The sequence below is a fragment of the Pipistrellus kuhlii genome, unplaced genomic scaffold (assembly GCF_014108245.1).
Source record: "Pipistrellus kuhlii isolate mPipKuh1 unplaced genomic scaffold, mPipKuh1.p scaffold_m20_p_56, whole genome shotgun sequence".
Classification (NCBI taxonomy): domain Eukaryota; kingdom Metazoa; phylum Chordata; class Mammalia; order Chiroptera; family Vespertilionidae; genus Pipistrellus; species Pipistrellus kuhlii.
The window spans coordinates 1,629,386-1,650,504 of NW_023425558.1; the positions used below are offsets into that span (position 1 = coordinate 1,629,386).

Consider the following 21,119-nt stretch of genomic DNA (forward strand, 5'->3'; position numbering starts at 1 on the left):
CCCTCCCCGGAGGTGCCCGGGCACTGGTCCCTCCAGGGCACCAGGCGAGCAGGCAGCTGCCGTCCGCCCCCCGCCCAGAGCACGCTGCCTCGTGAGCGTGGGCTGGACGGGGTCTAACGGGGAAACTGGGACGAGGGCAGGAAGCCGCCCTCAAGACGCCAGAAGACGGGGCGCGCACAGAGCGCTGTTGTTGGGCCTCAGACAGACCGGAGGGGCTGGGGGGCGGGAGGTCGGGCTGACGGAGCCTGGGGCCCTGGGGAGGGAGGGTTTCTGAGACGCGGGCTCTGGCGTCTGAACGCTGTGGGGACAGCGGGGAGTGCCTGGCTGATTGCTGGCCGGCTGCCTCCCTCGCTCCTGGGGAGACATTCCTAGAAATCGGGGCGGGGGGCATCTGGGTGCAGGTGGGTGACAGTGGCACTTGTCTTTGGGTTGGGGTTGTAGGCATGCACAGGCCTTCCGTTCAGCTGACCGATTTATTTGGGGTCCTGGGAAGGACTGAATGAAGTCAGGGAACGTGGCCCCCCCCCCGAAGAGCCCCATTGTGGATCTGCCAGACAAACCAGAGAACGGTCGGTCCGCTGGCCCGCCCTCCGCAGGGCCGGTCTGCAGCCCGCGGGGCTGCCTGCCGCGTTCAGGGTATTTCTGACTTGATGGGTCACCTCCTTCCTCCCTCAGCAAACATTTCACCGGCCCCGGGGTGAGGGCGGAGGAGGGGAGGGAGGGGCATTGGGAGCTGCCCTGGCCGCTCCGGTGCCCACACGCCAGAGGCCAGAAACATTTGGCCCCAAACACAAACACAACCTGGCGTGGGATTTTTTCTGGTGTTTTTTTGTTTTGTTTTGTTTCAACCTAAGTGCTTTTAAAGACTTCTTTGAAATGTGGGACAATTATGCAAGCAGGAAAAAAAAAAAGAATCTAGAGCAAATATTTAACTTTGCCTTTGGTATGTGGAAGTCACTGGCCCAGGCCGCTCTCTCAGGCATGTCCTGTGGGATTGACTTAACAAACATGTGTAAAATGTGTATTAAAATTATGCCTGGTTTCAGGCTTGAACCTCAGCGGGGGACGTGCAGGAGGCAGCCGGTCAATACTTCTCTCTCATCATGGATGTTTCTCCCTCTCCCTTCCTCTCTGAACTCACTAAAAATGTATACTTAAAAAATAACTTAGGCCGAAACCGGTTTGGCTCAGTGGATAGAGTGTCGGTCTGCGGACTGATCCCCGGTGGGGTGTGTGTGTGTGTGTGTGTGTGTGTGTGTGTGTGTGCAGGAGGCAGCTGATCAATGTTTCTCTCTCATCGATATTTCTAGCTCTCTATCCCTCTCCCTTCCTCTCTGTAAAAAGTCAATAAAATATATTTTTTAAAAATATGCCTGCCGAAACCGGTTTGGCTCAGTGGATAGAGCGTCGGCCTGCGGACTGAAAGGTCCCGGGTTCGATTCTGGTCAAGGGCATGTACCTTGGTTGCGGACACATCCCCAGTGGGGGGTGTGCAAGAGGCAGCTGATTGATGATTCTCTCTCATCAATGTTTCTAACTCTCTGTCCCTTTCTCTTCCTCTCTGTAAAAAAAAAATCAATAAAATATATAAAAATAAATAAATAAATAAATAAATAAATAAATATGCCTATAAAGTACAAAACCGTCCGCGGCATGTGTTGTATGCGCGGGTTTCCCCCTGGGGGGCGCACTGGGCCTGTGGAATGGAGGCTGTCTGTCCGGGAGCAGCTGTTACACACCTGGATGCGGGTCTCCGCCCCCCCCCCCCCAGGGGCAGATATGGAGGCGGGATACTGGAATATTGGAAATTCGGGACCAGAGACCTCCTTCGCTTACTCGGAGCCACACAGCACGTGCGGGTGCAGCTCCGGGGAGGACTCGAGGGCCCGCCTCGGGAGGAGGCGATCCGCTGGGTCTCAGCCCCGGGCTGCCGGGCTCCGCACACCCCCGACGGGCCGGTCCCCGCACCCAGCCCCGTCCACGCCGGTGCCCGGGCCGGAGCGCCCCGCGTCCGGGCCAACCGCACGGAGCCGGCCGCTCCGCACACGGCCCCGCAGGTCCGGTCCGCGGGCTCTCCCGGGCGGCCGCCCCGCAGCGGGTCCGGTCCGCGGGCTCTCCCGGGCGGCCGCGCGCCTGGGGCGGGGCGGGGGCGGGGCAGCCGGCGGCGGGGCCGCGGGGCCGGCGTTGCTACAACAGACGCGGCCGGAGCTCAGCGGCCGCGGGCCGAGCAGGTGGAGCAGGTGGGGCCCGCGGTCTCGCCGGCGGAGATCCACGCGGGTCCCGACCACGCGCGCCCCGGGGCAGCCGGCGGACCCTCCCCGCGCTTGCGGGCCCCGCCGCCCGCCCCCGCCGCCGGGAGAGCGCCCCCCGCCGCCCGCAGAGCGCCCCCCGCCCGAGAGCCCCGCGCCGAGAGCGCCCCCCGCCGCCCGGAGAGCGGCCCCGCCGCCCGGAGAGCGCCCCCCGCCGCCCGGAGAGCGGCCCCGCCGCCCGCACCGCCCGCACCGCCGCTCCGCGAGGGGCGGGGCGCAGCGCCCCTCCCCCGGACACCTGCGCGGCGGCTGGCGCTCGGCCGGCTGGGCGGCGGCTCCGTCCCCGCGGCCCTGCAGGTGCCGGCCGCCTCCCCGCCCCGGGGCTCGATCCGCCCGCCGCGCCGGAGCCACGGAGGCCGGGCCCAGGTAAGGCGGCGGGCGGGGAGGGGGCCGGGCGCGGGGCGGGCGGCCGGGAGCGGGGCGGGGGGCCGGGCGCCGGCGCGGGCGGGAGGGACAGGACGTGCCCTGGGCGCCCCCCCCCCCCCGCCGCCGGCCGCACCGGGGCGTTCGGACTGCGGAGCCCCAACTGCCGGGGGCGGCGTCCCGGACCCGCCGCGTGCGGGCAGGGGGCGGGGAGTGCGCGCCGCTGGAGGGCGCTCCTCCCGCCGCTTCCGCTTGGTCCGACGCTTCACAAGTGACAGCGGCGCGGACGCCGGGCGCGGGACGCCCCTTTGTCTCCCTCGCGCGCGAACCCCGCGCCCCTGACTCGCCCGGCGCCTCCCCTGGGCCAGGCGGAGGATCCACCTACAGCCCCTCTCCCCCTCCGCCCCCCTCCCCCCCCTCCCCCTCCATCCCCCTCCATCCCCCTCCGTCCCCCTCCCGCCCCAGCGCGCCCGCCGCCGGTGACCTGGGGCAGGCTGCGGCCGCGGAGCCGGCGCGGGCCGCCAGGGAGCGGGGACCTGGCCGCGGCCGCCGGGACCGGAGACCCGCTGCGCCCTCGCGCCCCCCCCTTCCCGGCCCCGCACTGGCGCCCCCCGCCCCCGGCCCCGCACTGGCGCCCGTGCCCCGCCCCGGCGCCGCGGTGGGTGCAGCGGATCCTGGAGGGCCCGGCCCGGCGTCCCCGGTGTAGGTTCTGGGGCCACAGGATGGGCCCCCAAGTCCCCGGGGTCACGCAGAATCCCCGCAACGCGCTCCGCTTGGCCGGCCACGCGCCCCAGCCGGGGTGGGGGTGCCGGTCGGAGCAGGCGAGCCGTCCGGGCCCCGCCGCCGCCGGTGAATTATGCAGGAGTCGGCCCCGCGCGCTTCTCAAGTTTCCGGGCAACTTTGTCCCGCACCCCTCCTCTGGGCGCCCCTCCTCCGGGCGCCCCTCCTCCAGGCGCCCCTCCTCCGGGCGCCCCTCCTCCGGGCGCCCCTCCTCCGGGCACCCCCCCTCCGGGCGCCCCCCCTCCGGGCGCCCCCCCTCCGGGCGCCCCCCTTCCGGGCACCCCTTCTCCGCGGGGCGCACCGGGGACCCAGCACGCCCAGGATCGCGGAGCAGGTGTGAGCCCCGCGAGGGTCTCCCCGCCCGGGTCGGAGGGTGCGGCCGGCTGCGGGCTGCCCCGTCGCACCGATGGTTCCTGTCTCCTTGGGGCTGGGAGCGTCCAAGGGGCGGAGGCCAGGCTCGTGACCGTGACCGTGACCGTGGGCTCTGGAGGGCGAGCCTGGAAGGCCCCCCTGGGGGGCGGGACCCGGACTGCGCTCAGGGGGCTGCTGGGAGCTCCGGCCACAGGACAGGAGGCCCGGGCGGGGGTCCCCAGAGACCATCTGGAAATAGCTGGCTCCCCTGGAAGTTGGAGGGAGTAAATTGGATAGTCCCGTGGCCTCCTTTTGTCTGGAGCTCCCTTTGGAGTTAACGAGGCCACTGCTAATTAGAGGAGCCGGCGCGGGGGTTTGGAAGCTGTCTGTGGAGGGGTGTGTTGGGGTTGGGGGGGGGTTTGAGCTGTACCTGGGCCTTGTCCCGGGACCGGACTTCGCTGGCGGGGCACGGAGAGCCTGGCCTCCGAGTGGGGGCCCACAGGGAAGAGTGGTCAGTGAGGCCCCTACCCAGGCCCAGCGGGTGCCCTGGGGGCTGGAGGGTGACCCACACGTCCGGGGGCAGCTGTCCTTGGAGACCCCGTTTCACACCCTGTGGGCATCACCCGCCCTCTGCCGCCGGGACCTCCGTGCCCACGGGGGCTCCGTGGTGATGGGGGGGGGCTCCTGTGCGACAGGAGGTGAGCGCGGCCCGGGGGACCCTGTCTTCTAGGGCCGGATGGGGAGCCGAGGGACCCCCGGTTCTGGGGGACGGACGGTGACAGGCGGTGCTCTTTATGGATTTGGTGGTTTTACCCCAAAGGCAGCCCTGGTGGGCACCTGGCCGCTTGGGACAAATTAGACCCCGTTTTGGTGGTGGTGGTGGTGGGGTCGGGGTCCTGATTACTTTCCAAAGGGCACTTCAGCCCGGCCGACATGGCTCCGTGGTTGAGCATGGACCTCTGAACCAGGAGGTCAGGGTTCGATTCCCGGCCAGGGCACAGGCCCAGGCTGCAGGCTGGATCCCCAGCGTGGGGCGTGCAGAGGCAGCTGATCAGTGATCCTCTCTCATCAGTGATGTTTCTCTCCTCTCCCTCTCCCTTCCTCTCTGACATCAATAAACATACATCGAAGAATAAAATAAAGAGGAAGCCCGCGCACACCCAGGCTCCGATAGGTGCTCCCTCTTTCTCCCTCCGTCCGCCCGTGGACTCGGCCAGCGCTGGGGTTTTGTGCACGGCCCGCCTCCGCCTCCAGCCTGCAGGGCACCCGGGAAGGCCACGTGCTCAGGCCCGGTGGCCCCTGGGAGGAGCTGGACCCGGCAGGCGGGGTCGGGGCTGAGGCGTGCCCCCGGGAGGCTGATGGGGAGTTCCGGAGCCTGGCTCTGCATGTTATAGGGGCCGGGAGCACGTGGACACCAAAGCCTGAGGCGCAGAGAACGGGGCGGAGCTGGCCCCAGAGAGGAAAGCACCGTCACTCACTGCCTGTTCCCCAAAGTGGGGCTCAGGTGGGAGCTGCTGCGGGCCCTGTGCCTCCCGCTCCCAGGATCCGGGGTGAGGATCTGGCCGGGCCCCTGGCTCTGGACCCTGAACTCTCTCCCACGAACCCGCCGCCGGGAGGCCCCGCAGACAAGCCTGGGAAGGCAACTTGCCTGATCCGAGGAGAGAATCAGCAATCCACTGCCTTCTGCACGCCCCCCACCGGGACTGAACCCGCCTCCCGGGCCTGTGCCCTGACGGGGACCACACAGTGGCCTCCTGGGTCCTAGGTCGACGCTCAGCCCCTGAGCCACGCCGGGCGGGCCAGGTGACGATTTCAGAGACTGACCGCTTTGCAGATGGGCCCCTGCTGCCACCTGGCTCCTGGTCACCCCTCCTGCCTCTCCCCGATTGTCCCCCGAGGCGGCCACGCTGCCGCCCGGGGCTGGGGCTCCCTGGGCCCAGCAGCTGGCCGGTTACGCCAGCCCCACGGCGGCCGTTTGGACCCGGGTTTTCTCTGCTCTGACAGAGCGTCCTCTGCTCCGGCCCTCACTTTCTGAGCTTCCCCGTCTACCCCTCCTGACCATGGCCGATGGCTCCTGGGCTTCTTGCTGATTCGCAGATGCTCTGCGTTCACCTTGGATCTGCCTCGGCCTGGCCACCTTGCCGTTACGCCTTGGCTGAGAGCGTAGCTTTCTGTCCTGAAGAGGTTTACCCGGGGCCCTGGCTGGTGGGCTCAGTGGTTAGAGCATGGGTCCTCGCACGGAAGGGTCTCTGGTTCGATTCCCAGTCAGGGGTACGTGCCTGGATTGCCGGGTTGACCGCCGGGCTCGGTTGGGGCATGTGCGGGAGGCAACTGTCCATGTGTCTCTCACATTTATCTCTCTCTCTCCCTCTCCCTCCCCCTCTCTCTCCATTCTCCTCTCTCCCTCTCTCTCTCTCTCCCTCTCCCTCTCCCTCCCTCTCCCTCTACCTCTCTCCCTCCCTCTCTCCCTCTCCCTCTCCCTCCTTCTCCCTCTCTCCCTCTCTCTCTCTGCCTCTCTCTCTCTCCCTCTACTCCCTCTCCTCTTCTCTCCCTCTCCTCCTCTCCTCTCCCTCTCCTCTCTCCCTCCTCTCTCTCTCTCCTTCTCCCTCCTCTCCTCTCTCTCCCTCCTCTCTCTCTCTCCCTCCTCCTCTCTCTCTCCCTCTCTCTCTAAACAAATCAGTGGAAAAGCCTGTTCTCAGGTGAGGACCAGCAGGAGGAAAGGGGAGGGCAGGACGAGGTGGTCCCAGTCCTGCCCTTTCCCGGTGCGATGTTTGTCTTCCAGGCACCCCTCCCCGCCACCACCGGACATTCCTGCGCCCTCTCACTGATTTTATTTTTAAAAACATATTTTATTGATTTTTCACAGAGAGGAAGGGAGAGAGATAGAGTTAGAAACATCAATGAGAGAGAAACATCCATCAGCTGCCTCCTGCATGCCCCACACTGGGGATGTGCCCGCAACCAAGGTACATGCCCTTGACCTGAATCGAACCCGGGACCCTTCAGTCCATAGGCAGACGCTATCCGCTGAGCCACACCGGTTTCAGCTCACTAACCATTTTAATATCTTGCTTCTCATTTGCTTTTTAAAAACCCATCAGCCGTCAGCGCAGGGCCTGGTGCGAGGTAGGTCCTGAGGCCTCTTTCTGCCGAGGGACTCTGGCCGGGCCCCTGATTTTGGTCAGCCCCACCCCACCGCACCCCACCCACCGCAGCCCACCCCAGCCCGGTTCATCGGGGCTGGTTCTGCTGGGTGTGTCCCGCACTAAGTCCACAGCGATTCTGTCCTTAGAAACAAGCTCTGGTCTCGGGGAGACGGAGCGGCCACGCTGCACATCGTGTGTCCTGGGGGGAGGCACCCCGTCAGGGGTGGGCGGCCCAGGGCGCCCGGGGCCCCGCAGTGTGGACTGGACAGACGCGGGGACCCTGCTGCCCAGGCCCAGGGCCACGGGGTGCTGAGGGGGCGGCATGTGCACGTCAGGCAGAGCTTCCTGACGGGGGACCCCAGGCCGGCGCCAGCCCCCGTCTGTGGTTGTGGCTGTGATTGTGGCTGTGAGCCCTGGCCACGTGGCTGCTGCCACGTGGTGAACGATGGCCTTTGGCAGGCATCGGGTTGAAGGAAATATTTCTGAGTATTCGTTTCCATGGCTCCGTTTTCTCTGTGAAAACGTGGCCACCAGGGAACGGCCTTTGTGCTGGAGCCGGTGGCTGTCAGGGGATCTGTGGCCTTGTGAGGGGGGCTGGACCTGCTTTCTGACCGCTAGTCACCTCCCCCCCCCCCCCGAGCGGGGTCTGTGGGCCCGGGGCTCAGGCACGGCCCCCGTGGCTTCCCCTCCACCCCGTTCCCCACACAGCCTCTGGCCGTTCGGGGGGGGGCTCCGGTGCTGGGGACCGGGCAGCCCTCCTGTCACTGCTGTTCTTGTGGGGACATGGGCAGCCGTGGGGCCACCACGCTCCGGCACCCAGTGGACACAGGGAGTGGGGGACTCCCCCACCCCCTCCCCGGGCTCCAGATGGTGGCCGGGGCCGAGGGGGTGCGAGGCCCGTCGGGTGCTGCTGGCACGGCGTGCGCTTGTCGATTTGAAATGCGACCCTGCCATCTTTTATTGAAGAGGGAGGGGGGGGCCGGGCAGGGATACGCACCCAGCCACCGGCTCGCAGCCTCTCTCCCCGGTTCCGCCATGCGGGAGGGCGCTGTGAGGCTGCGGCTGGAGCTGGGACTAAACAAACACGGGAGACCGGGGGCTTTCCGTGACCTTTCCACCCGCCACCCGTCCCCAGACCCGCCCCCTCCACACCCCCAAACCGGCCGCCAGCCCTGCGCTCTCGTCCGCTCCTCTCGGCCATTTCCAACAACGGACAGAACCGCTTCCTCACTTCCGGTTCCCCAGGTTCCCGAGGGCTGCGCTCCGTCTCCGGCCTTGACCTAGATCTTGACCTTGACCCTGACCCTGAGTGTCGGTGTCCATGCCGGCCCCTCAGGTCCTCGCCGCTCCGGGGAGAGTGAGTGGAGTGCATTTGGGCGCACCGGGCAGAGGGGCAGTCACCGCGTCTCGCTCCCAAGCACAGAGGGTGCCTGCGGTTTTTAAAATATTACACCGGAGCCCGCGGGGCCTTCTCATTCTTAGAAGCGAACCTGGTGAAGCCGGCTCCCGCCAGGAGGTATTGGGTTGTCTTTGTTTAAACTGATTTCAGAGAGGAAGGGAGAGGGATGGAGAGAGAAACATCACTGAGGAGAGACTCATCGATTGGCGGCAAGAGGGCACGTGCCCTGACCCCTGACCTGCCAGGTCATAGGTGAGGCTCCGCCCCTGAGCCACGCCCGCGGGACGTGGCTTTTCTGTGTCTGTCTCCTCGTGGCTGGAGGGCCCCGAGCAGGAGCGTCCATCCGGCTGTCTGTCCATCAGACATCGGGACCGCGAGGGCCACATTCAGACTTGGGTTTTGCCGAAACCGGTGTGGCTCAGTGGATAGAGCGTCAGCCTGCAGACTGAAAGGTCCCAGGTTCAATTCCGGTCAAGGGCATGTGCCTTGGTTGTGGGCACATCCCCAGTGGGGGTGTGCAGGAGGCAGCTGGTCAATGTTTCTAACTCTCTATTCCTCTCTCTTCCGCTCTGTAAAAAAATCAATAATATATATAAAAGACTTGGGTTTCCTCAGGCACCTTCGCAGCCACACACAGAATCTTTGTTAGACTCCCTCTTCCCGCCCTCACGTTATGTACTGATTATTTTTCTAATCCCCCCGAGGTTATTTTTCCCATTGATCTTTAGAGAGAGTGGGAAGGAGTGGGGGGGGAGAGAGAGAGATACACTGATATGAGAGAGACATATCAATGGGTTGCCTCCTGCACATGCCCCGACTGGGACTGGGGGTCGAACCTGCCACCGAGGTCCCAGCCCTGGACCCGGTAGTGAACGTGAGACCTTTTGGTCCCAGGCTGGCGCTCTGACCGCTGGGCACACCGGCCAGGGCTTCCTGCCACCGTTCTCCTTCTCCGCGTCACCTGGGACCTTGGCAGGGTCAGTGAGACCCAACACGTTCCAAGCGTCACTGGACTTTATCGACCTGTTGTTCTGGCTTGAGGTCCCCCCTCCCCCAGACGTAGCTGGCCCCAGCGGCCCTGCCTGGCCTACAGGACTCTTTCCTGGGAGGGGCCCCCAGGCAGTGCGGCTCCTCCCTCTGCTCTGTGCAGCCCCACCACCAGGGGGCGCAGGTGAGAGCACAGGGCCCCTCGCCCCCACGGGTGGGCTGCTGAGACCGGTTCCGGGGGATCCAGGTGGGTCTTTGCACGGCCTGCCTCAGGCCGGCGGGAGATGCTCGGTGAAACGGAGCTGCCGTGTGTCCCAGCGGGCGGCGTTAATCAGTAACCGTCCTGTTTGCCTTCCCAGGGCCTCCCGCCCAGGTGGCCGGCCCACGGAAGGTCAGGACCCCGCAGGCTCGGCCCCGGGCTCCGGGCGGGTCTGGAATGAACCGGGACGGGGATGGCCGCCTCCCTGCCCCCGCCGCCCGGCGCCGGCAGGCCCTGCCTCTGAGCTCCAGCAGCGGATGGGCCTGTGTGCCCGTCACCAGCCACGGCGAGGGCGAGGGCGAGGGCGAGGGCGAGGGCGAGGGCGGTGCCGTCCCGGGCCAGCTGCGGGGGCGCGGGGGGCTGCCCTGGGCTGTTGTTTGGGTTTGGGGTTGAGTTTGATTTTAGCTGAAACCCCCTGAGCCCGCCCCCTGGTCTTCTAGAAACCTGCACCTCCTGCGCAGACCCGGCCACAGCGGAGACGTGGTGCGTGGCCTCCCGGCGCCCTAACGTCACGGAGTCCGGCCCCTTTGGCCTCAGCCCCCGGCCGGCCACACCACCCAGTTCTGCGGGCTCCGTGGACTCCGTGTGTGGCTGTGCTCTGGCTGTGCTCTCATGTGCCCATTTTCCAGATGCTGACCCTGAGGCCGGTGCTGCCTCCAAGCCCAAGGGCTTCCTGGGCCATGCCCCTGGGGGAGGGCACGCGTGCCGGCGGCAGGTGGGGTGCCCCGGCCACTTCACTGGCTGCCACTCCTGCCCGACCGGGATTTCCATCGGCCGCCGGCCGGTCTGGCTCCTCGTTAGCGTGGCCCTCGGTCCTCGCGCCCCCTCCGCTGTCTCTGGGCGCCCGTTGGGGTCGCCGGAGTCACAGGACCCAGCACTGGTGTCTGCTGGGTGGCCCCCCTGACGGCCGACGCTGCACCTCTCCCGCCGTCCAGAGCGCCCGACGGGGCCCCTCACCCTCAGGTCACGACCCTCACCTCCAGTCATGACCCTGACCCCCAGGACGTGACCTTTACCCCGGGTCATGACCTCGCCCCAGGGAAGGCTGGGGCACCTCTTTGTCTCTGAGCTGCGAGTGTTTAAAGTCACAGCTGCAGATGTGGCTCCAGGGCACCTGGCGCTGTGACTGTCATCACCGTGGGCCAGAGCTCAGCGACCACATGGACGCGGGCCCCGGACACCCCCTGGACCCCGGGCGGGTGTGGTTCCAAAGCTCCGAGGCCCTGCCTGTGCGCCCGCCCCGGGAGCCGGGCCCTCCCCCCCGGGAGCCGGGCCCTCACTCCGGAGCCGGGCCCTCACCCCCGGAGCCGGGCCCTCACCCCCAGGGAGCCGGGCCCTCCCCCCCGGGAGCCGGGCCCTCACCCCGGAGCCGGGCCCTCACCCCCCAGAGCCGGGCCCTCACCCCCCAGAGCCGGGCCCTCACCCCCGGGAGCCGGGCCCTCACCCCCGGGAGCTGGGCCCTCCCCCCGGAGCCGGGCCCTCACCCCCGGGAGCCGGGCCCTCACCCCAGAGCCGGGCCCTCACCCCGGAGCCGGGCCCTCACCCCCCGGAGCCGGGCCCTCACCTCCGGAGCCGGGCCCTCACCCCGGAGCCGGGCCCTCACCCCCGGAGCCGGGCCCTCACCCTGGAGCCGGGCCCTCACCCCGGAGCCGGGCCCTCACCCTGGAGCCGGGCCCTCACCCCGGAGCCGGGCCCTCCCCCCCCGGAGCCGGGCCCTCACCCCGGAGCCGGGCGGGGTGGGAACCTGACGCGGACGGAAGGCACTGTGTGTGCCATGGGCACTCCTGTCCCGGCCCAGGGCACCGGCTGCTGAGCCTGTGGAGCCCGCCGGCGGCTCCCGCGCTGTAATTAGGTGCCTGGGCGGTGCCAGGCGCTGGCCTGTGATTACCCGGCGCCCGCACGCCGGCTCGGGAGGGCCGCCTCGCCCGGATGGAGGGCAGACCCGCCCCCAGGCTTCCTCCGTGGGAGGACGGGCCCGTGCACGGGGTCTCCCGCCTCTGGGGGTGCAGGGGCGGGTTTATTTGGGGAAGAGAAGCGGCTGCGGGGGATGGACCGGCCTGAGCTCATGGCCGCGGGGCCGCAGGACGGTGCGGGCGGCCAGGCCAGCGGGCGCGGGTCCCGTGCGTTTTCCTGTGGAGCCTCCGGGCCTGGGGGCTGTGGGCGCCACTGAGCAGCTGCTGCCCCGTATCAGGTCCTCGGAGCCGGGGAGGCACCCGGCCTGGCCTTCACCCCTCCCCAGCCCTGGTTCTCACCGGCTCGGCCCTTCCTGGACCCCTGCCCGGAGCTGGGGTCACCGTGTCCCCGGCACCCGCCGGGCCGCGCTGGGCAGCGGCGCCCCCTCCTGGCCTTTGCGAGGACGTCAGTGCCTGGCTCGGCAGGAGCTGCGCCCCAGCTCCACACTCTCGGGGACCATGAGGCCCTGATGGCGGCCTCCATCCTGGGCCGGCTGCTCAGTCCTGGGCCGGCCCTGCCCTGGGCCCGGGTTTGAGTTTCCTGTCCCAGCTCCGTGCATGGGCACCGCTGCGACCTCAGCCGCCCTTCCTGCCGCCAAGGCGAGCGTTTCCTCTCCCCTGGAAAGTCCTGGAAAGTTCTGGAAAGTTCTGGAAAGTTCTGGAAAGTTCCAAACTGCCCGCCCCGGTTAGTCCCGCACACCAGCCATGGCTGCGGCTCATAAGGGAGAGGGAGAGAGAGAAACAAATGATGGATCGGCTGCCTCCTGCATGCCCCCACTGAGGACTGAGCCCTCAGCCCAGGCCCGTGCCCTGTGCCCTCCTGGCTCCTGGGTCACCCTCCACCGCTGAGCCCCGGCCGGCGGGGCCAGGGCTCCCTTAAGTCTGGTGCCAGCTCTGGGCGGAGCTCGAGGGGCCTCACTGGTCCCGGCTGTGCCTGCGACTCGGCCCCGGGAGGTGGGGCACCCGCTCTCACCCCCTCTGAGACCGGGCTGCTCACACAGGGCCCGCGCGCCCACAGCACCAATGGCGCCCACTTGGGCGCCCGGTAACACCCCGTCCCCCCAGGCAGGCGCCCGGTAACACCCCGTCCCCCCAGGCAGGCGCCCGGTAACACCCCGTCCCCCAGGCGGGCGCCCGGTAACACCCCATCCCCCAGGCGGGCGCCCGGTAACACCCCATCCCCCAGGCGGGCGCCCGGTAACACCCCGTCCCTCCAGGTGGGCGCCCGGTAACACCCCGTCCCCCAGGCGGGCGCCCGGTAACACCCCGTCCCCCAGGCGGGCGCCCGGTAACACCCTGTCCCCCCAGGCGCCGGCGCCCGGTAACACCCCGTCCCCCCAGGCGCCGGCGCCATGCCGCGCAGCCCCACGTCCAGTGAGGACGAGATGGCCCGCAGCGTCTCCGACTACTCCCTGGGCTCCGAGTCCGACAGCTCCAAGGAGGACACCGTCTACGACACCGTCCGGGCCCCGGCGGGCAGGCCGGGCCCCGCGCTGGTCATCCGCATCATCATCCAGGACCTGCAGCAGACGGTGAGCCTGTCCTCCCACCACACACACACACACACACACACTGCCCTCCCATACACACACTCACACACTGCCCCCCCCATACACACACACACTGCCCCCCCCATACACAAACTCACACACTGCCCCCTACACACACACACACACTCACACACACACACTCACACACACACACACTGCCCCCTACACACACACTGCCCCCCACACACACACACACACACACACTGCCCCCTACACACACACACACACACACACACACTGCCCCCTACACACACACACACACACACACACTCACACACTGCCCCCTACACACATACACACACACACACACACACTCACACACACACACACTGCCCCCTACACACACACACACTGCCCCCTACACACACACACACACACACACACTCACACACACACACTCACACACTCACACACTCACACACTCACACACACACTCACACACACACACACACACACACACTGCCCCCTACACACACACACACTCACACACACACACACACACACACACTGCCCCCTACACATACACACACTCACACGAACGCACACGCACAGCACACTCACACGCACGCACACACACACACACACGCACACGCACACGCACACGCACACGCACACGCACACGCACACGCACACGCACACAGCTGGCCTTCCCCCGCCCCTGCTCCCTGCGGGCAGGGGCCTGGCGCAGTCTCCTCCTCCCAGTCGCTCTGTCAGAGGAAAACTGCGGCCGGTCCCGCTGCGCCACCTACTGGCCACGCCCTGCAGATGCCGTTGCCGGGCGGTCCCCTGCCCGGCTCCTCGGGGCCCAGCTCCGGGGGTCTCATGGGCGGCCGTGCCCTCTTGCCCCCTGAGCCCCACCCTCCGGGCCTGGCGTTAGAGCCTCAGGGAGAGCAGAGGCTGGTGCGGGGAGGGCTGGGCGCTGGCACGGCCCCGTGCCCACCTCCACCCCCGGACACCAGCCGCTCCGCCGCCTCATGCCCAAGCCCTCTGTGCATGCCCCTCAGTGGGAGGTCAGTGGTGGGGTCAGTGATGGAGGTCAGTGATGGGGGCCAGTGGGAGGTCAGTGGTGGGGTCAGTGATGGGGGTCAGTGGGAGGTCAGTGGTGGGGTCAGTGATGGGGTCAGTGGTGGGGTCAGTGGGAGGTCAGTGGGAGGTCAGTGGTGGGGTCAGTGGTGGGGTCAGTGGGAGGTCAGTGGGAGGTCAGTGGTGGGGTCAGTGGGAGGTCAGTGGTGAGGGTCAGTGATGGGGGTCAGTGGGAGGTCAGTGGTGGGGTCAGTGGTGAGGGTCAGTGGGAGGTCAGTGGTGAGGTCAGCGGTGAGGTCAGCGGTGAGGTCAGTGGGAGGTCAGTGGTGAGGTCAGCGGTGAAGTCAGTGGGGGTCAGCGGTGAGGTCAGCGGTGAGGTCAGGGGTGAGGGTCAGTGGTGAGGTCAGTGGGAGATCAGCGGTGAGGTCAGCGGTAGGGTCAGTGGGAGGTCAGTGGTGGGGTCAGTGGGAGGTCAGTGGGAGGTCAGCGGTGAAGTCAGCAGTGAGGTCAGGGGTGAGGTCAGGGGTGAGGGTCAGTGGTGAGGTCAGCGGTGAGGTCAGTGGGAGGTCATTGGTGAGGTCAGTGGTGAGGTCAGTGGTGGGGTCAGTGAGAGTCAAGGCTACAGAAACCAGTGTCTCCTTCTCAGCATTTACAGGGACCGGGTACCTGCCCCCCAGCAATAAGAGGGCCTCGCTGTCCATCCTGAGAAGCTGCAGGGGCAGGGGCGGGGCGGTCTGGGCGGAAGCACCTTTGCCATCCTGCCCGTGCCCGGGGCCGCGGGGCGGGGTGGGCGCGGGGTCACCGGCTCCTGTCCTGCCCGCAGAAGTGCCTCCGCTTCGACCCCGACGCCACGGTGTGGGTGGCCAAGCAGCGGGTGCTGTGCTCGCTGAACCAGAGCCTCAAGGACGTGCTCAACTACGGGCTGTTCCAGCCGGCCCGCGCCGGCCGCGCCGGCAAGTTCCTGGACGAGGAGCGGCTGCTGCGCGAGTACCCGCAGCCCGCCGGCCCCGGCGTGCCCGCCCTGGAGGTAGGACAGCCGTGCGCTCCCTGTGGATCCCACGGGCACGGGCGGGCCCGCCCCCTCACGGCACCAGGACCCGGAGTCCCCGATGCGGGCCCGCTGGCCGGCCTCCCAGCCCCTCCTGCCCGGCGCCCCCCGGGGTGTGGAGCACCACCTCCTCTCCTCCCGCCCCGGTGATGGGGAAGGTGGGGGCGCCCCTGGCCTCCGGGGCGACGTGCTGGGCGGCCTTATCACGGCCACTCCGGTCCCGGCCGCCTGAGCCCGGTGCTGCCCCGAGGCAGGCGTGTTTGCACGGTGAGGCCGGCGCACGGGTGGCCACACTGCGGCCCTGGCTCCTCGCAGCCGGTCCCAGCGCGGCCTTCCGTGTGGATCGCAGCCGCACGCGAGCCATTGGGGCCTGGGGGGAGCGGGGTCTGCAGCCTCCGGGACGGGAGGGCCCTGCGGTGGATGCTGTGGGGGTGATCAGAGGCCCCAGCTCGGAACTCAGGCCGCCCCCGGGTCAGGCCTCCTAAGCCTGGAGCTTCCCCGGGGCGTCTGCCCAAAGGGGGTCAGGGCCCGGAGAGGCAGGGGTGAAGGCCGGGGATCAGGAGGCCACCCCACACCCACACCCACACCCACACCCACTCGCACACCCACTCCCACACCCCACATCCACACCCACTCCCACACCCACTCCCACTCCCACTCCCACTCCCACACCCACTCCCACACCCACTCCCACTCCCACACCCACACCCACTCCCACACCCACTCCCACTCCCACTCCCACACCCACTCCCACTCCCACACCCACTCCCACTCCCACTCCCACTCCCACACCCACTCCCACACCCACTCCCACTCCCACTCCCACTCCCACACCCACTCCCACTCCCACTCCCACACCCACTCCCACACCCACACCCACTCCCACACCCACACCCACACCCACACCCACTCCCACACCCACTCCCACACCCACACCCACACCCACTCCCACACCCACACCCACTCCCACTCCCACTCCCACTCCCACACCCACACCCACTCCCACACCCACACCCACTCCCACTCCCACTCCCACACCCACTCCCACACCCACACCCACACCCACTCCCACACCCACACCCACTCCCACTCCCACACCCACACCCACTCCCACACCCACACCCACTCCCACTCCCACACCCACACCCACTCCCACACCCACACCCACACCCACTCCCACACCCACACCCACTCCCACACCCACACCCACACCCACACCCACACTGCCCTCCCTCTTCGGCCTCCACAGACGGGCTGGGCTCCGGCGTGGCCTCCGGTCAGAGGTCCTGCTGGCCGGGCAGGCGGCGTGGCTCTGGGGCAGCCCCCACGCAGGCGCCCCCTCCCCACGGAGGCCTCCTCCCCGGGGTCGCTGTGTCTCTTTCCCACCTCGCAGCGCGGCTGCGGGGCTCCCTGTGCTTTCCAGGCAGTGCTGGGCCGGGACGGTGTGCCAGTTCCGTGGCCCCGGGCGGTGCTGGGCCCGGCGCGGGGCGGCGGTTCCGTGGCCCCAGGCGGTGCTGGGCCCGGTGCGGTGTGCCGGTTCCGTGGGCCCGGGTGGTGCTGGGCCCGGTGCGGTGTGCCGGTTCCGTGGCCCGGGCGGTGCTGGGCCCGGTGCGGTGTGCCGGTTCCGTGGCGCTGGGGTGTGGGCGCCCGCTCCGTGGCTGGCGGAGAGGCGGTCCCCTGAGCCGCGGGGAGCGCTCACCATCCTCTCTCCGGCCCGGCAGTTCCGGTACAAGAGGCGGGTGTATGGACAGCGCCCCCCGGACGAGAAGCAGCTGGCCAGGCTGCACAGCAAGGTAGGCAGCCCAGTTGCCCCGCGCTGTCTGTCTGTCTGACTGCCGGCAGCCATCACAGTGTCTGTCTGTCTGTCTGTCTGTCTGATGGCGGCCATCCCACTGTCTGTCTGTCCATCTGCCGGTGGCCATCCCGCTGTCTGTCTGTCCATCTGCCGGTGGCCATCCCGCTGTCTGTCTGTCCATCTGCCGGTGGCCATCCCGCTGTCTGTCTGTCCATCTGCCGGTGGCCATCCCGCTGTCTGTCTGTCCATCGGCCGGTGGCCATCCCGCTGTCTGTCTGTCCATCGGCCGGTGGCCATCCCTTGTCTGTCTGTCCATTGGCCGGTGGCCATCCCGCTGTCTGTCTGTCCATCTGCCGGTGGCCATCCCGCTGTCTGTCTGTCCATTGGCCGGTGGCCATCCCGCTGTCTGTCTGTCCATCTGCCGGTGGCCATCCCGCTGTCTGTCTGTCCATTGGCTGGTGGCCATCCCGCTGTCTGTCTGTCCATCTGCCGGTGGCCATCCCGCTGTCTGTCTGTCCATTGGCCGGTGGCCATCCCGCTGTCTGTCTGTCCATCTGCCGGTGGCCATCCCGCTGTCTGTCTGTCCATCTGCCGGTGGCCATCCCGCTGTCTGTCTGTCCATCTGCCGGTGGCCATCCCGCTGTCTGTCTGTCCATTGGCCGGTGGCCATCCCGCTGTCTGTCTGTCCATCTGCCGGTGGCCATCCCGCTGTCTGTCTGTCCATCTGCCGGTGGCCATCCCGCTGTCTGTCTGTCCATCTGCCGGTGGCCATCCCGCTGTCTGTCTGTCCATTGGCTGGTGGCCATCCCGCTGTCTGTCTGTCCATCTGCCGGTGGCCATCCCGCTGTCTGTCTGTCCATTGGCCGGTGGCCATCCCGCTGTCTGTCTGTCCATCTGCCGGTGGCCATCCCGCTGTCTGTCTGTCCATCTGCCGGTGGCCATCCCGCTGTCTGTCTGTCCATCTGCCGGTGGCCATCCCGCTGTCTGTCTGTCCATTGGCCGGTGGCCATCCCGCTGTCTGTCTGTCTGCGGCATCTTCTCTGAGCTCAGGGCGGCTCTGCGGTAGAGGTTCTCCCCGCCTGACTTAACCGCACGGCGGTTGCCCCGGCTCCCAGCGAGGACAGGGCAGGAACCGGGCGGTGCCCGGCAGGCCGGCTGCGGCAGACTCACCTGGGGCCCGGGCAGAGGGCCGCCTGGCCGCCCCGGGGTTGGCAGGGGCCCGGCGGGGCGGCTCCCTCCCTGGCGGAGGCCGAGGCGCCGTGAGGAGCCCCCGCGGCCTCTGCAGGCGTCTCCGGTGCAGACGCCCTGGCTGTCCGCCTCCCCCAGACCAGCCTGCGGAAATGCATGGACTACGTGCAGCACCGCTCGGTGGAGAAGATGGTGAAGATGCTGGACCGGGGCCTGGACCCGAACTTCCACGACCTGGACACGGGCGGTAAGCGTGGCAGACGGTGCCCGTCCCGCGTGGGCAGCGTCCACGGCCGGGCTTCAGGGCGCTCGCTCGCCCCCGGTGTCTCCGGCGTCCGCACGTGCTCAGTACACACCTGCTGACTGAGTGAATGAGTGAATGAGTGAACGAATGATGCCACACACGGCGCTGCTGTGTTCGCGAGGGTCTTGCCCCTCCTGCTGGGAACCAAGCCCCTCCCTCGTGGGGATGAAATGGCCCCCGGTTCTCAGGGTGCCTGGTGACATGGGGCGCTAGGGTTTCTCCCTTCCTACCACCTTCCCTCCTCCTCTCCTCCTTCTCTCCTTCCCTCTTTCCCTCCTTCTCTCTCTCCCTCCATTCCTCTCTCTATTGTTAATCCTCACCTGAGGATAGTTTTTCCATTGATTTTTTGAGAGAGAGAGAGAGAGAAAGGGAGGGGGAGAGGGAGCGAAATATCGATGTGAGAGACACACATGGATTGGTTGCCTCCCGCACGTGCCCTGACCAGGACTGGGGATCAAGCCTGCAACTGAGATACGTGCCCTTGACCAGAATCGAACCCGGGACCCTCAGTCTGCAGGTTGATGCTCTAACCACTGAGCAAAATTGTCCAGAGCTCTTTTTCTTTCTTTCTTTCTTTTTTTTAAAATTCCAAATGAGCACCAGCTGTTATTTAATCTTAGTTTGTCTCCCCCTCTGTTTCCTAGGGTGAGAGATCTGCACCACTGTATCGGTGCTGCCGCGGGGTGTGTGTGTGTGTGTGTGTGCGCGCGCGCCCTCCTCACGTGGTTACAGTCTCTTTTCTACGATGAGAACTTCCAGAATCTGCTCTCTTAGCAACTCTTTTTATTTTTTAAGTGTATTTTATTGTTTTCAGAGAGGAAGGGAGAGGGAGAGAGAAACATCAACGGGTTGCTGCCTCCTGCCCACCCCACACTGGGGACCAAGCCAGCAACCCGGGCTGTGCCCTGACCTGGAATCGAACCTGGTTCATAGGTCGACTGTCAACCACTGAGCCATACCGGCCCGGCAGCAACTTTCAGAATGCAGCACCTCCACTGGCTGCACACACACACACACACACACACACAGGCCCCGGGACCTGCTCCCCGCACGGCACAGCCGGAGGCCCCTCCCGCCCCAGCGGCTTCCAGCGCCCCTGGTGGCTGTGGCCCGGACTGTCTGTCTGTCTGTGTGTCTGCCCCTTGGCCTCAGCCCCTCCAGGCCCTCCAGGCCCAGCGGCAGCTCTCCTTCCTCTGTGCCCGGTTACCTCCTGTTGTGTGTGGGGGGGATGCGCTGCTCGGGGACCCTTTAGGCTGGGCTGCGCCGGGACCCAGCGGCCCCCCCAGGGCTGGTCTGAGGGTGTGCGTCCCCCAGAGGCGCCCCTGACCCTGGCGGCCCAGCTGGAGGACTCGGCGGAGGTGATCAAGGCGCTGCGGAACGGCGGGGCGCACCTGGACTTCCGCGCCCGGGACGGGCTGACCGCGCTGCACAAGGCCGCCCGCGCCCGCAACCAGGCGGCCCTCAAGGTGCGGTGGGCCATGGGGCCGGGGTGCCCCCCCCCTACTCACACCAGCCAGGTGACCGCGGGGGCGGGGGCGGGCCGGCTGTCCTGCGCCCCCGGTTCCGGCCGTGGCAGCGCTGTGCCGGCCTCTGTGCCGCCAGGCAGGCCGTGTCCCCGCGGCCAGCCGACCTCCGTTCCCCCAGACCCTCCTGGAGCTGGGCGCGTCCCCCGACTACAAGGACAGCTGCGGCCTCACCCCGCTCTACCACACGGCCATCGTGGGCGGCGACCCCCGCTGCTGCGAGCTGCTGCTGCGGGAGCGGGCGGCCGTGTGCTGCCCGGACGAGAACGGCTGGCACGAGATCCACCAGGTGCGGCCCGCGGGCAGGGCCCGGGCGGGCAGGGCCCCTCCGGGCGGCCCCGCGGGCAGGGCCCCGGGTGGGCAGGGTCCCTCCGGGCGGCCCCGCGGGCAGGGCCCCGGGTGGGCAGGGTCCCTCCGGGCGGCCCCGCGGACAGGGCCCCGGGTGGGCAGGGCCCCGGGCGGGCAGGGCCCCGGGTGGGCAGGGCCCCGGGCGGGCAGGGCCCCTCCGGGCGGCCCCGCGGGCAGGGCCCCGGGTGGGCAGGGTCCCTCCGGGCGGCCCCGCGGACAGGGCCCCGGGTGGGCAGGGCCCCGGGCGGGCAGGGCCCCGGGTGGGCAGGGCCCCGGGCGGGCAGGGCCCCTCTGGGCGGCCCCGCGGGCAGGGCCCCGGGTGGGCAGGTCCCCTGGTGGGCAGGGCCCCTCCGGGCAGCCCCGCGGACAGGGCCCCGGGTGGGCAGGGCCCCTCCGGGTGGCCCCGCAAACAGGGCCCCGGGTGGGCAGGGCCCCGGGTGGGCAGGGCCCCGGGTGGGCAGGGCCCCGGGCGGGCAGGGCCCCGGGTGGGCAGGGCCCGGGTGGGCAGGGCCCCGGGCGGGCAGGGCCCCGGGTGGGCAGGGCCCGGGTGGGCAGGGCCTCGGGTGGGCAGGGCCCCTCCGGACAGGTCCCCTGGTGGGCAGGGTAGCGCCCTCTGCTCCTCCCACACCCGCTCCTCCCACACGAGCCTGGTTCTTCCTCTCCTCCAGGCCTGAACAGGAGCGGCGCTGACAGGGCAGGGCGCCCGGGGCAGGAGGGAAGGGGCAGGCGGGCTGGTTCCGCTCTGTGATCTGGGGCATCTGGCTCCTGCAATTAAAGTCTGTCCCCCCTGCCCC

At 68.2% G+C, this 21,119-nt stretch overlaps 1 protein-coding gene across 9 annotated transcripts in view; it reads left to right on the top strand.

Annotated features, from left to right (window-relative positions):
* The first annotated feature begins 2,618 nt into the window (after window positions 1-2,618).
* The window catches only part of SHANK2 (SH3 and multiple ankyrin repeat domains 2), a 132,586-nt gene continuing 114,085 nt past the window's right edge, over window positions 2,619-21,119 (top strand). For all 9 annotated transcript variants that reach the window (XM_036416646.2, XM_036416647.2, XM_036416649.2 and 6 more), the window contains exons 1-7: window positions 2,619-2,675; window positions 12,888-13,078; window positions 14,943-15,146; window positions 16,889-16,960; window positions 18,289-18,397; window positions 19,769-19,920; window positions 20,099-20,266. In XM_036416646.2, coding sequence (XP_036272539.1) covers window positions 12,899-13,078; window positions 14,943-15,146; window positions 16,889-16,960; window positions 18,289-18,397; window positions 19,769-19,920; window positions 20,099-20,266 — 885 coding nt within the window. In that variant the 5' untranslated portion in view covers window positions 2,619-2,675; window positions 12,888-12,898. The remainder of the gene's footprint in view (window positions 2,676-12,887; window positions 13,079-14,942; window positions 15,147-16,888; window positions 16,961-18,288; window positions 18,398-19,768; window positions 19,921-20,098; window positions 20,267-21,119) is intronic.